This window comes from Chaetodon auriga, chromosome 5 (assembly GCF_051107435.1).
Source record: "Chaetodon auriga isolate fChaAug3 chromosome 5, fChaAug3.hap1, whole genome shotgun sequence".
NCBI classification, from domain to species: Eukaryota; Metazoa; Chordata; class Actinopteri; order Chaetodontiformes; family Chaetodontidae; genus Chaetodon; species Chaetodon auriga.
The window spans coordinates 28,025,798-28,040,558 of record NC_135078.1 but is presented as its reverse complement, the minus strand read 5'-3'; the positions used below and the strand labels follow the sequence as shown (position 1 = coordinate 28,040,558).

The window sequence follows — 14,761 nt, the reverse complement described above, 5'->3', positions numbered from 1 at the left end:
CACTGTATGTTTGTACAGCGGACGTGAAGCTGCACAGCTGAATCCCCCCCACCCCCCTCCACCCCCCCACCCCCGCGGTGCATCTGCAGATTGTTGAGGGTTTATAAGCAATTTTCACCTCCCTCCGTCTTCTCCTCGTGACGTAGATTTTTACGGTCTCCATGGAAGACTCCCATCAGCACTTTACTTCGTTCCCTTTGAAATCAATTCAGTCTCTTTTGCTCCTACTCGGTGTGGGTTGCCATGGATACCGCTCCCAAATGGTTTGGCTCGTACATGAATTTGTTTATGAGGACCTTAAAGTCTGTGTTACTGGGAGTGGATGGGAATGCTCTTTTTTTGCGCAGCCAAAGCAAACATCATTTGCTAATTAAACATAACACAATTACACTGGGATGATGATTCCGGTCTATTTTATTCTGTTCTTCAAGTCCAATCCAGAGCTGAGGGTTTCTTCAGGGAGTGATCATGAAATCATTTCTTCCACCTTTACAGTATCAGCTGCAGGAAGACAGTCGTAAGAGTCACTCCAGTAACTCAAAGGCAGTCGGGAAAAGCCGAACAATCCTCTGAATATAATCTAGTCTGATCCACCAGGAATCAAAGCTACGCCATCGTGGCCGCTTCGGTTCCCCGTTGAGCCAAAAAAGCATCCAAATACTTCGCTTGGCTGCGTCTAAATCCTCACAAAAACACACACGGTCTGAGTGGCATGCGCCCTATAAAGACCATCGCAGCTGTAAATTATGTCTGGAGCGCGAGCGTTGGAAGGGGAGGATTGGGTGGTTTAATTTGTCGAGGACTTAGTCAGGGTTCATTTGGAATTAAGGGAAGACTGGGTGCATCTCCCACTGAGTCTTCAGATTCATGCTGCTGCTGCATCTCACTCCCTCCAGTCCACTGGTTCAGAGCATCTGCATATTTCATGCAGGGTATGAAAGGGGCTTGTAGGATCTCAAGGAGTCATCCACATTCAAACAGACGTCTGTCTCAGGCAGGCGTGGGGAACCTTTTCCTATCAAGGGTCATTTCGACTTTTAGAGGGCTTTACTGAATTATAGAACACGTACGTCACACTAACCTCTGAAGCGATGGCTGGAGAAGCTTCTCTTTGACGAGGTCTGACGTCAGATGATAGTGAGGACGATGATGCTCCTCACAGCTGGTTTTCCAGGTTCGGGTCAGTCAGTCTTGAGCAGAACAGGAGTCAGTTTTGAAAGGAGCTGCTCACAGCAGCAGGTTGTTGCTCTGCAGCTCGTTGATTTCACCTTGTTCGTTGTCAGACACATCCATGTCCTGAAACCTCTCACCTAACTCCTGAAGGAGTTTCACACTCAGCAGCATATTCACATGTCACAGCAGCTTTTGCTCTTGCAAAGCAGGAACATGCACAGTGTTTCCTCTTTCCAGCTGCCACAGCTTTAATATCACTTCGAGTGATTTCACAGCTGAAAGCAGAGAACTGAGAAGCTGCTGGAGCTCGAGGTTCAGCTCTGAGAGCTTCTTGGTCATGTCCACCATGAAAGTCAGATCACACAGAAACTAGCTATCACTGTGTTTTTCTTAATCTCTATGAATTATTCAAGACAATCTGACACTTTGAACAACTTTCACTTTGTCTGGTGCTCGAAGCTCCACAGCAGCAACGAGGCGCTCCTTCACTTAGCTATTAGCTCACTCACCATGAAGCCTGCCTCCACTGTCTCTGTCAGAACGTGGTCTGTGAAGGCTGCTTGTTGGGCATCCAAACGCCACTGAAGAGCATTAACTTGATCCATGAGCATTTGTCCTTGCACCTCATCCAGTCTAGGAAGTTTTGAGCTGCTATGATGCTCGAGATTTCATCCTCGCAAGCTAACTTAAGCACAACGTTTTGCCTTTTACGTTTGTCCATTTCTCTCGACACTCTGCATACTTCTGTTTTCTTGACACCTGCAATGATGTGATATCAACTCTACCAGTGTGGTGCATTCAGGGACCACTTGGGGGAAAGTGTTAGTCTACTATTTTATGTTATTTTCTTTTATCACTGGAAAAAAGTAATTGCTTTTTCGTATTCATGAATCGCCTCACGGGCCGAATGAAATGGTCTCGTGGAGGCCGGAGGTTCCCCAGTCCTGAAGGATGTCTAATTCTGGCTGTGTGAAATATTCAACACTACTGGGACGACATCTCTAGCATCCCTGGGGATTTCTTGTGAAGCTGAAATGTGTTTGCCTTAACATCTCTGTCTAATGTGCTTTCCTTGTTTCCTCTGACATATCATTACAGTCCAAAATAAGTGAAGCTGAGAGTTGCTTTGTATTACCCTGCCACAGTAGCTATTTTGGGCTGGACTTTGTAAGCGATGGGGCCTGGCTGTGTGTGCATCCTCGCATCTCTTATGTAATTCCCTCCAATGGGAACACAGAAATCAGAAGGAAAGTTTGTAGAGAGTCACTTAATCTTACATAGAGTTAATTGGAGACAGCTGGAGAACTGAAGGATGTTTACTGTGCCAACATGAGCGGGGAACAGTGTAGGAACAAAGCAGAGCGTCCAGATTCTTCCTTATGGCTCATTATGGCGGATATGCCAGAGCGGCATGAAAGCTTGTTTGAGCAGTGGAGGCAGAGCGAAGCAGTGCTCTGCTTTAATGTTGTCACTTTGTGGTGGTATAAGCCTGATTGATCCCTGTCAGAGGGGCCTCTAATCAACAGAGAGCCATTGATTTCCTCTACACAGAGCCTACGAGGTGCCTAAGACACCTGCTAGCAGCCAGCTGACAGACACTTATGCCTGCTAACCAACAGCTGACACAAACTGATGCCAATGCACTGTGCTGGAGAGGGTGAGTCACACATGCTCAGATAGATCCCACTCTCAGGGATGCTGGACGGCGCACAATGTGAGATCCACTGTACTGTCATTCTGAATCATATCTCATACACGTGGTATGTCACAGATGGAGTCTCGGTTAGCTGTGGTGTTTTGTAACCACGGTGCAGGCAGGAATAGTGTAGATAATAGAAAAAATCGGCTGTGCGGAAGCAGCGCGAAGCTGTTCTTCCTGTAACAAAACGAGCACTGTCAAAGCTAAGTATCATTGCCATCTTCAGCCTGATCAGCACAGTTCAGCTGTGGTGATTTCTATCTGCCGTGAGAGTGCTTCAGTAAGCAGTTTTCCAGCGGCAGTCACATGCCCCCGGCTGGGGCTCACAGCCAGCTGTCCCCATCATCAATTCAGACAATGCAGAAGGCTGTGGCGAGGTGAGACTCTGGGGTAGATATGTGTGGCACAGGGCGGGCTAGGCAGAGCAGGACGCTACCGATTTTTCCTCTGGCAAGATTGTAAACAACGCAGACGACATGCAAGCGAGGGCATCTTTATCAGGTGTCAATCTGAGTCTGTGTACGAGCTCTCAGATTTCATCAGCGTGAGGAGTTGTTCCCCAGACTCCAGGTCGTTATCAGGGGACGAACTCCAGGTCATGTTTTGATAAACTGTCCATCACACCAGACCTGCAAAGATTAGCCGATCTATAGAAATTTAATTACTAATTTGTTCATTGAATTAAGTCATTGTTCATGCAGAAATGCTGAGCAGTTTCTGGTTCAAGCTTCTGTAACACAGTTTGAGCTTTTTGTTTGTCATACATGATATACTTATGAATGTATTTGGGTTTTTGGCTGTTGGTTGAATAAAAGGATGCATCTGAAGATGTCGCTTTGGGCTGTGGGACATTTTTCACAGTTTTCTGACATTTCATAGATGAGAAAATAAGTGTCACATTAATGTAAAATGAAAACAATCCTTCCACCTACTTCCATCACAATAAAGTAGAAAATTACAGTATGTAGGAACAGGACTGCTTCTCTCATTACCATGTCTAATGCATGTTCAGTAGTGTAGGAGGAAGACAAGACGTGAGCAGTCAAGTGGAGGAGAGGGCCAGCTCTGCAGACAGCCTGCCCGCAAACTTTCTAAAAATGTAATTGTCAGAATTGCTTTGCCTCATGAAGAGGAAAGCTGATTACAAAGCACCTCACACTGCAGGACGAGCAAACAAGCAGCAGCTCCCCCGGAAATGCCCGCGCACTCATCCTCAGGGCTCCATATTCAGAGCTGAACGGAGAGACCGCATTGCTGCTCCGAGACCGAACACCCACCCCTGCCTCCTCCAGCACCCCCGGCCCCCCCACCCATAAAAACACGCACAACCACGCCTCCGGAGGCACGCGCACAAGCGCAGGCTCAGACACACCTCCTCCTCCCCCCTCCATCACACACAAACACAACACACGCACACACACAAAGGCAGAAGCGGGTGTGAGAGCATCGCTGGGCGCAGCAGACAACATGTAAGGCGGCGGCGTGAAGGACAGCGCGGCTCCGGCAGGCTCACGGCAGGTGCGTCAGGGCTGAAGCTGCACCTCACGGAAAACAAGCTGCCGCCTCACCATGTCCACCGCATCCGATCCGCTCGCTGGTGAGACGGTAAGGCCCCTCGTTCACTCGCGAAATCTTAACATTTCCAAACTTAGGCGAACTCCTTCTCTCCTCCTGCTCCCCGCCGGGCTCCGTCCTGCTTTGAACCCGCTGCTTCTTTCTCTCTCCGCAAATGATGTCATTCCGGGCTCAAAGGCATCAGGTCAGCCACAAAGGATGGAGGGCCGTCCGTGCCGCAGCACCAAAATAAAAGGGGTGCTGAAGTGCGTTAGAGCAAGTATTTGGTAAGGCTTCAAGGCTGAACGCGCCTCGGTATGGCCCCGTGGGGAGGCTTCAGGCGAAGCTGCACCACATTTGTTATTGTCGGGAAAAAAGGGTAGCCGAGAAAACAGCTTTGTTTTTTTAAGTTGTTTTTAGGTACAAATTGTCATCCAAATATGATCAGTCGCACGTAGAACCAAAACATCCCCCAGTTTACCCACAGCGCAGGGAAATGCAGCCTTTTGTTGCATGAACAGATCACAGGACTGTCATTGGTGCGTTTGTTGATAAGGTCAGTATGAAGTGGTGGTGTGTCACACATGGATTTTGCCCACACAGAGAACATTAGAGCGATTCATTGCGCATGAGTCCATGTTTTTAGACTGAAATCGTGCCCTCAGTGAGCAACTCCAGCAGCGTTTCATGGTTCCTTTGCTGTGTGCTGTAGCCATGGAGACAGTATGTGGCATGTGGTTTTACACTTGTGCTGGAAAGTGTATTGAAGAACAGCCTCAGAGCATGAAGATGAGCAGAGGAAGGAATGCATGCTTTCAGCTGGTCTCAGCATCTTGTTCTGTCCTCTGCTGTTTTGTCTCATCTCTGATCCTAAATCAGTGCCATCAAACACTTTCCTGCAGAAAAAGCCTCGTAATGTTTGTGCAGGGACTTTAAAAGTGCATCTGTGGTGATGTCAGCAGTGACCTACTGTAGACATACAACAGGAATTCTGATATTCTGTGAATCTCTTGTGGCGTTTATATGCTACAGCTCTTATGCTGGGATTTGCACATTAGCTGTGCAGAGCTATTTTTACGTTATCCTTGCAAACCCATTCATACAACAATAGTGGGAGCTATTGTTCATAGCCATTAATGTATTAGAGCTGTGTAGCTGTTTGAGTCATGTAGATAGTGGTAGTGAACTACTCACTCAGTGTTCATCTACATCCTTCACCTTATGAGGTCTATTTTTATACTGTACAGTAAAGTGAAGTCTCATCAAGGCTCTTGCATCCTGCTGACACCTCACCTCATTCATTTAACCCTGGGAGAATAGAAAGTAAGGTGGATTTAAGTCATTTTTCCCTATTTAGTGGTCTGCATGGTCCTAATGGTGTTAGAATAGCTGGTAATAGTATTTAATCTGTATGTTGAAGAACAGCAGACTGGGTTTGAAAAGATGGAAAAATGTGCTCTTGAACTGCAAATCATTTCCTTAGACAATAGCTGAATTTAGCAGGCCAGATTGATACTTTGAATTACGTTTGCATCTTAAATACTTGCGTTACAACAAGAAAAGCTGATGCTGTACACAGAATTGATGATCCTAAATTGCAGCTGTAGCTGCTGTGTTTCTTTTGATGAAGGGCAAACACACACAGGCGTCGTTGAAACGAGAAATTGTGAGGGGTCAAGCGAAACAGTGAATATCAGCGTTGGTTTGTCTGTCGAGGTCGGTCGTGTGTGAACAGACGTGATATTTAGGTGTGTTGTGCAGACCTGACTGGAGATGGCTGGTCAGTCCTCTCTCTTCACGGTGAACAGATGGTAACTCAGGGTTAGCTCGTGGGTGGGTGCCAGCAAGAAAGCCCATGTGTGTGTGACACATAAATCCATTGTTGAAATGGAATCGTTTTCTCCATGATAATATTCAAAGGCCTAAAAAAATACTCTTAATGTTCTTTAAGCTGAGATTAACAACAGTTGTCTGCATGTTATTTATTCATAAGATGTGAATAATTCAGACCGGAGAAAACAGATGCTGTGTGTTGTGAAAATGTAAAAACAAGTAAAATCACTTTCTGAAACTCAAACTAACTTTTTATGAATATTTTGTTGAGGCCTCTAACGTGTAATTGGTTATAGGTTACAGGATTTAATGGAAAACCAAGACATACTGCAGTAACGCAATAAAATTACTGTTATTACTACAATTTGTTTTAAATTATATTTAATCAGAAATAGTTTAAGAATAGCTGCAAGTTATATTTTTGCATTTTTTCTTAATAAGAAGTCGGCAGTTAAAGATAATATGAACAGATCCATTCAGCTCACAGTCTCCAGTTTCATTAAAATTAAAAATTAACTCAGATAACGTCTTTTTGTCACGTTGCTCGGATACAAAGTTGTATTGTGGCTGTAGGCTCGAAATTAACTTGGTTAGTAAATGAGCAACTACATCTGTTCATACGCAGCCGTCACCTCGGGTGAATGTGTCATGTGGTGGGCTGTTGTGGTCAGGGACGGTTGTGGTTGTAGTGTTGTGGTCAGGGAGGTTTAATTGAGAGAAAGCTTCTCTTTTGCAGGAGCGCCCTGTGGAAGCTGCCCAGTACAACCACAATTTCATCTGCTGGCCTCTGAGCAGCTCCGGTCGAGCATATTGAGGGTTGAGGGCCTTGCTCAGGGGCACCTGAGTGGTGGTAATGAGGGAGGGGCAAGTGCTGCTTTTTCTCTTTCACCACCAAGATTTATCCCGTCGGTCCTGCAGATTGAGCCAGAAACCTTCTAGTTGTACAGATTCATTAGATGCTTTTAGCATTCAATTATCTCAAAATGTATATAGAGATTTGGTTCTCAGATTCATCAAATATAAACTGATCTTACTGTCGTTGCACAACTTAACAAACAGCGTACTGCCTGCGCTGAGGTGTATTGGTTTTTAATATATCTCTTTCTTTTCACAGGCTGTGTTGATCGTGAATCACACTGAATGGAGATCATTGAAGTTCCTTTAAGATGACACGAACGCATCCCCCTGATATACTGGCATCGACTCTATATCAGGACGTTACTTTGAATCCCCTCGCTGACCACTCCATTTCTCTCCACTCCTCCCAGCAATGTGACTTGAAAATGATTGACAAACCTGAAATCATCAACAAAAGACACTGCCGCAGCTTTGACTTCATCGAGTCACTGGATGACCCGCAGTCCTTCTCTTCCTCAATGGAGTACCCATACAAGAGGGCTGAGCATCAGACATTAAACAAAGATCCAATGTGGAATGGGCTGGATCAGCCGGGACACCTTCGCTTTTCATCCCCTGATCTGTTCAACACCAGGCAGTTCCAGCAGCAGCACACCACCCAGGACAAAACCAGCCATCTTACATGGTCAGACTCTAAAAAGAGAACAAGATCTAAAAGCGCTCCGAGAATTAAGGCCACCCTCACTCCTGTGCCCATCTCAGTGTCTCCTCCAGGAGCCAGGAAGGGGAGGGATGCACCTCAGCCTGCATCAGATACCTTAAGGACTTCTGAAACACATCGAGAATCCTACAACTCAAACAGGGCTTTTTTGAATGATGTGCATCCCATCAAACTTCAGCCCCATTCACCCCTCTATGTTTCAGACTGTTTTGAGGAGGATAAACCAGATAAACCAGCCATAACCCCTCATGTCAGGTGCCGTGTGGACATTAAACCGGATGCTGCGGTACTGCAGCACACAGCTAGGCAGGTTCCCAATGTACGGACTGAGCATCTTTGGCAGAGATACTCCCAGGCTAGTAGCAGTAGAGGTTTGTATGTACCACGACAGATTGTCTCCTCACCAACGCCCACTCCAAGTGAATGCTACAGTGGAGATTTTAGACAAGGATACCACTATACCACTAGCATGTCTCCTATCTCTTACCAGCATCTAGACATGCACAGAATGCCGTCACCAACAGCACCGTATCTGAGCCAAGAGCAAAGAGCTTACTCAAACCCAAACATACCAACCAAGTTTTTCTATACAGAGGACCCTGTTCGGTATCCAGTCCATCCCTATTCTAGAGCATATTTTCAGGATGATCGTTCCAGTCTAACCAGTCACGGTAGTACAATGACAAGTCAGTATGATCCAAGGACTCGATGGGTGCACAGCCTCCCTGTCAGGTCGTATTACACAGACCACCTTTCCAACAGAGAACCAGCACAATCTGTATATAGTAGGCCTTATTCAACAAGTGAGGCAGGATCTTACTTTTCTCAAACTCCAATGTCTAGATCGTACTATGGAGAGGACAGCCGGTTCAATCCATACCATATGAGTAGCTCAAGGTTGTTTTATTCCAAACCGTACGGCTCTCCTGAGGAGCTGTACTTTCCTCCAAGGCCATATCATACGGAGGGTCGTCGACGCCCTCGAATGTCCCAGGCATTTTCAGATGACTGGTATCGCTCAAGTATATCCGGTTACTCTAACCACTCCTCACAGCACACACCACCAAGAGTGAGGCAAGACCCCACTATACCCCCGTGGTTTACTAGCAGCTGTATGGAGACAAGCAGACTAGGAGCAGAGGTCAAAAACCACTCCAAGTCTTGGGACAATATTCTGTATCCACGGCATGACAGAGAGCAATCAGTGCCTCGTGGACGAAGCTATGAGAACCTGTTCCACCAAGCAAGGCAAGGAGCATCCTCTGACATCACATCTCAACCTGTTATACTAAACCTCTCAAGTTCACCAAGGCGCTACGCTGCCCTTTCACTCTCTGAAAACTCGTTAGAGAGGGCCTCAAGCAATCCATGGAGGAGTACCAAGAGTGGGCACTGGTTTGTAACTCCTGAGATCACCATAACGGACAATGACTTAAGTGGCGGCAACAACAAGCGGCGCGATGCACACTCTGTCAGCTGGGATATGCTGGAAGGTGAAAAGACGCCATCTCCGAGAGTACTGCATCAGAAGCAGCCATCCAACACAGCAGACATAAGCAAAGACAGGAAGCACAACAACTTCTCCCTCCAGCAGAGTCTGGAACAACTGGACGAACTCTTAGCTGATTTGGTCGTTGATTACAAACCACCAACTTGCAGGAAGTCCAGTGAGGACCTTTTAGACCAGCTAAAACAGCTTATTACTGAAGACGACGACAAAGACAAAGATTCCTCTGGACTTGAAAACTTAGGATGCCTGAACACGCAGCTCCCATCCTCTAAATCCAGCCCTGACACAATCAAAGACCCTGATAGTGGATGTGATGCTTTTCAAAGGAGCGCAGAAGAATGCTCTCCAGACCACAGCACAGATGAAGACGACGCTATGGTGTGTGCTAACAAGAAGTGCAACCGGATTGAGAATATGTTCAACGCCTGCTTGTACTTCAAGTCATGTCACAGTTGCTACACATTTTACTGCTCTCGAAACTGTCGCAGGGATGACTGGGAGACCCACAAAGAGACCTGTCTGTACGGTCGTGTCAACAGCGTGTGTCGACACTCTCTGAAGTTCTGCAGAGAGAATTCAGAGATCCACAAAGCCTTCTCTCGCGTTGCTAAAGCTGGCTACCTCTCAAGAGGGAGAGGCGTTCTCTTTCTGGGGTTTGCTAATCCAGAGACAGCTGACAACTTCCTGCAAGTTGGGCTCGAGAGCCTCCTCATGTCTCCTACATACTTATCTCTCAGAGAGCTGGATGGCTTCAAGGACAACCTAGGTGAATACTGCAAGGAGCTGCAGCTGGCAGGTAACGAGTACGACCCCAATGAATGTTTCCTTCTGAATGTATCCATAGCTGTTGGTGAACTAGTGCCTAACAGACCTTCACCGAGGGTCCAAGCACCAACAGTTCGAAAATATGCAAAGGTGTCCTTGGCCTCCTCAAGCCCTGACAAAAAGGTACTCAAGAAGGACAGTGAAATGGAAACTCTCATCCTCACTCCACCTCCAGGCACACCGGACATTGACAAGGAGGGGGAGGAGGGAAGAAAAGCCAGAGAGGTGTGCTTTGTCAATATCCAGCGTGAGCTCAGGACCAGGGGAGTCTTCCTTCGTCACGAGTATCCCAAAATCTATAATCAGCTGTGCGAGTTTGTGGAGAGCAACAAAAGGTTCACTCCAACAACAATTTACCCAATAGATAAGAGAACGGGGAAACAGTTCATGTGCATGATCATGGCTGCATCCGAGCCGAGAACACTGGACTGGGTGGGCACGCCTCACCTTTTGGATGATATTATATAGCAAAGCACTAAATAGAAACGATAATGATGTCAGCTACACTACATGTACATAATGTAAATACATGATGTGGTTTAGCAAATCGAACATTGGTATGGACATATGTGAATATATGTGACCAATCTCTCTTTCTGTCTTTCTCTTAATTCACTCTGTTGCCACACGCACACAAACACTCACACACACGTACAGTATATACACACACACTTTTAAAGTTGCCCTATGTTGTTATTGGCTTGTTTTGATCCTGTTGCACTCTGAAGAGTTAATAGCCTGCATGTAGACTAGGCACAAACCCAGTTATCCAGGTGTTTAAGATGTGAACATGTATGATCTGTGCAGTTTCTGCAGACAATGTGTGAAGCACACAATATTTATGAAGTACACATCTCATTGCCACCACATCATAGTTGGCACTACAGCCAGGTCTCATATTCTAAGAGTCATCCACGACTGATTTCTCGGAAATTGTTATAGCAGAAATTTATATTATAACTTGTTACATTGGTTGTAATATTACAATTATTTACTAGTACTTAAGTATTATTTCCTAAGTATACTGTAGTTGTGTGGGTATTTTTTTTAATTATTGCTATATTAGTTATTCATCGATAGACGAAGAAGTACAATCAAACCACCCGTTTTTTTCCCCACTTCATTCAAAAGTTTGGTTGGGACTTATTTCATCTCGTGATAAGACTTGATGTCATTCTCGTATAAATTGCTTTGTTTGAAAGTGGCCTTCAGTCGAAAAAAAAAAGCATTTGACACAAAGCAATGTATAGGTTCAGCTGTCTCTAAAGGCTTGACAGCGCTCGACTTCACTTGTTTGAACTACCATTGTAAATGAACAATTATTTTGCTCAAAGCATGTTATTTATATTCAGGTATTTTAATATTGATATTGCTTATGATGACATTTATTATGTTAATGAGATACCATTTGATGCTTAGAAATGTAAGAGGTATATATATATATATATATATATATATTGAATATTAGATAATTTGAACATCATAACCCTGAGACCTTATTGTAACTAATACCACAGTATGTTCTTAAACAATATGCAATAAAAGAGCAACCTTAACATCTATATTGTAAATCCTATTTTATTATTAATATTGAATAATCCCAGCCGAGGCTGCAAAGACTTTGTTTGCACTAAAATATAAATTATAACATGAGAATGTTCCTAACACAGCTGCAGCACTGAACACAGATATGATGATATGCCTGCTTCCATTGCCGTTGATGACTAATCTAAGGTTGCTCTTTTACTTGATTATATATATCTTTGTGCAAGACCCTCCTGGACTTTCTATTTTGTGATGTTTATAACCCATATATAAATATATAATAAATGGAATTTAACGAGTGACCTTGTGGCTTTGCCTTCCTCTTCCGCAGCACTCCTTATTGAGCCGAAGGGTAGAATTATACAGTTTCCATCATTAAGATTGTTCTGCACAATGATCGACATGCCTGAAGACGTTAGCCTCCCGACCTTTAACCTCGTCGGCTAGGATGTTTTTCATACATTGTTTTGTGATAAGCATACATCATCATCAGTATTCAAACAAGAAAAAGAAGTCCAATCAACTCCATCCCTTGAAAGGTAGGAATGAACGATCTACATTATCATTCAGAATAACTTTTTATTTTGCTTTGTGTTAAAATGCAAAAACTATATCAAAACTCAAAATGCCAATAGGCTGAAATCTTCTAATTGTATTGATCAGGTACTGATAGTCTGATGCATCAGTGTCCCGTTCCCAGTCATCATCTTCTACCGTTACTACAGGTTTAACTCAGGATATGAAGGGATGGGCTGTGGGGCACAATGCAGTGAGTAATGTTTTGATGAACAACATGTAAATGGACAAATTCACTCTGATCAAGACAGGATGTTTGTCAGAACATAACCTCATCGCTCCATATCCTGCTTCTTTGCCCTTTCTGTACTGATTTGAGTTTAAAGTGAGCTAACGTCAGGAGATTCCCTCGTTTTGTTTATTTATTTATGATTTTATTAATTCGTCTATTTATTATTATTATTACAATGCATATGCTGCAACATGTCTGATTCATTTCACTAGTAAGTTGTCTTCTTGAGGATCTGCTTGTTTCTTTAGGTATCATTCGTCTATGTTGTTAGACCGCCACCTAGTGGAATAATGCATGGATTACTTTTATATATATATATATAAATAGGCAGCACTGTACTCCACAATACAGTCCTTAATTGATTGAGTTGGCACACACACACACACACACACACACACACACACACACACACACACTTTGTTCAGTTCTATCATATTAATATCCCTTGTATCTGCATTCTGCTGTCTTTATTGGAAAAACTCCCTTCAAAATAGCAAAATGAGAAATGTGATGGTTTTTTGTTTAGCCTGTGTTATTGTACTGAGCTGTAATATTACAGTGCTGTCAGGGGATGCAGTCCAGGTAAATGTCCTGCTTTAGTGGCCTTTTTAACGACTGCAGATCTGATAGTAAGACACTGCATGTCAATCAAAATATGCTGTGATCCATTCATTTATGGACAAGCCTTTGTTGACAGTGTTGATTTTTTTTTTTTTTAATTACCTGTAAATTTATATATTGATATCATTTTCCTATAAATGTTTAGAGCAACATGAATTTTAACAGACAGTTGCATTCAAATGCATGAAGAATATGTGTTTTCCTGAATATACCATAGGTTCAGTTGGCTGCCAAGAACAAATGTATCAATGTTAATCTGAAGCTAATTGAGGTTTTAGCACACTGGGTCTATTAATGCAAGTGGAAATATTCCAAAGTTACAGTTTTTTTAGTTTAAAATTTCCAGAGGTGTTTCCTTGCTGAGCTGCGGTGGAGGGATTGAGAGCAAAGAGCAAAGAGGATTGAAAAGACTTGAAGAACGCCACCCGATACGTCTAACTCATTCTGCATAAGCCTCCTATTGGATTAGCTTTGTGAAATTAATTTTAGAATTGCTTTCTATGAAACAAGAACTGTGAAGCCCCCATCATTTACACTGGAAGAGCATTAGGAAGGGATCTCTTAATGGCCAGAATGAACAGGAGGAATGTTTACAGCTAGCAAAGCCAATTCACTGTTCATCAACTGAAGACTGATTTTAAACAGACTTGAAAAATGTGAACCTGTCCTGTCGCAGCTTGAATTCTCTCCTGTAATGAGCTCGTCTTGGCACGCTACAGCGGCAAAATCCAGCCGAGAGCCAACGTACAGTGTGCATGGACACATCATGAAATCAAGCTCAGTCAGCTTTACTTACAAAGTGCACGTAAAAACATGTTAGGATGGCCGAGCACTGCACGACATCAATACTCAAAATAAAAACCTGAAATACAGCAAAAGAATAAAATGATGATTTTGAATGGCCTATATGGACAAACACATCACAAAAACAAAACAGGAAGAATTCACAAATCATAAGCCATTATAACAATTTAGATGTCAATCAGAGGCAAATCCAGACACACACAGAGAGAGAGCTATTGTTCTTTTCAGTGTTTCATTACGGGATGTGGGCCTGCTCTGCTTAACCTCAGAAACATTTATTGCACTGTTTGTCTGCTCTGAGTGCTCAGTAGCATCATGTGTCTCAGCTCTCAATATCACGTGCCTTATACCAGTTTTATGTTGAGAGAGGCCAAAGAGGTACAGTTTGGCTAAGGTAGCTGTCAACACACTCAGGCTGGGGCTTAGATACAAGTGGAGTCAGTACACCAAATTTTGTTTTTACAAATAAAACAAAACATCAATCCAGCGCCACAGAATTACTCGTGTGATACGGGATCTAGACAGACTGACATATTTACAGTAACCTAACATTTCACCAAGTATAGACTGAAAGAATATGAACAAAGCAACAATGCTGGATAACCATGACAGCAAAAAATTCAATTTGCTATCTCAACAAATGCATATATGAATCTTCTTGAACAGTTTGCAGAAAACTGCAAACTGAGCATATCAACCGAGGCATTTTGAAGGACTGGATTATATTGTCTAGTTTTCCATTTACAGCAGCTCTAGGGTTTGTTAGAACTCTTATAATAACATACAGTATAGGATGGTGTTACGGCCTGT

The 14,761-nt window shown here is 43.7% G+C and overlaps 1 protein-coding gene across 2 annotated transcripts; it reads left to right on the top strand.

Moving 5' to 3' along the window:
* Positions 1–4,264: 4,264 nt before the first annotated feature.
* On the top strand, positions 4,265–12,017 carry unm_hu7912 (un-named hu7912). 2 transcript variants are annotated; one of them, XM_076731117.1, is made up of 2 exons: positions 4,265–4,477; positions 7,374–12,017. In XM_076731117.1, the coding sequence occupies exon 2, from the start codon at positions 7,426–7,428 to the stop codon at positions 10,639–10,641; it is 3,216 nt and encodes a 1,071-aa protein (XP_076587232.1). In that variant the 5' UTR covers positions 4,265–4,477; positions 7,374–7,425; the 3' UTR covers positions 10,642–12,017. The 2 variants fall into 2 exon arrangements, with proteins under 2 accessions (XP_076587232.1, XP_076587233.1); XM_076731118.1 differs by having other exon boundaries at positions 4,304–4,390.
* Positions 12,018–14,761: the final 2,744 nt, after the last annotated feature.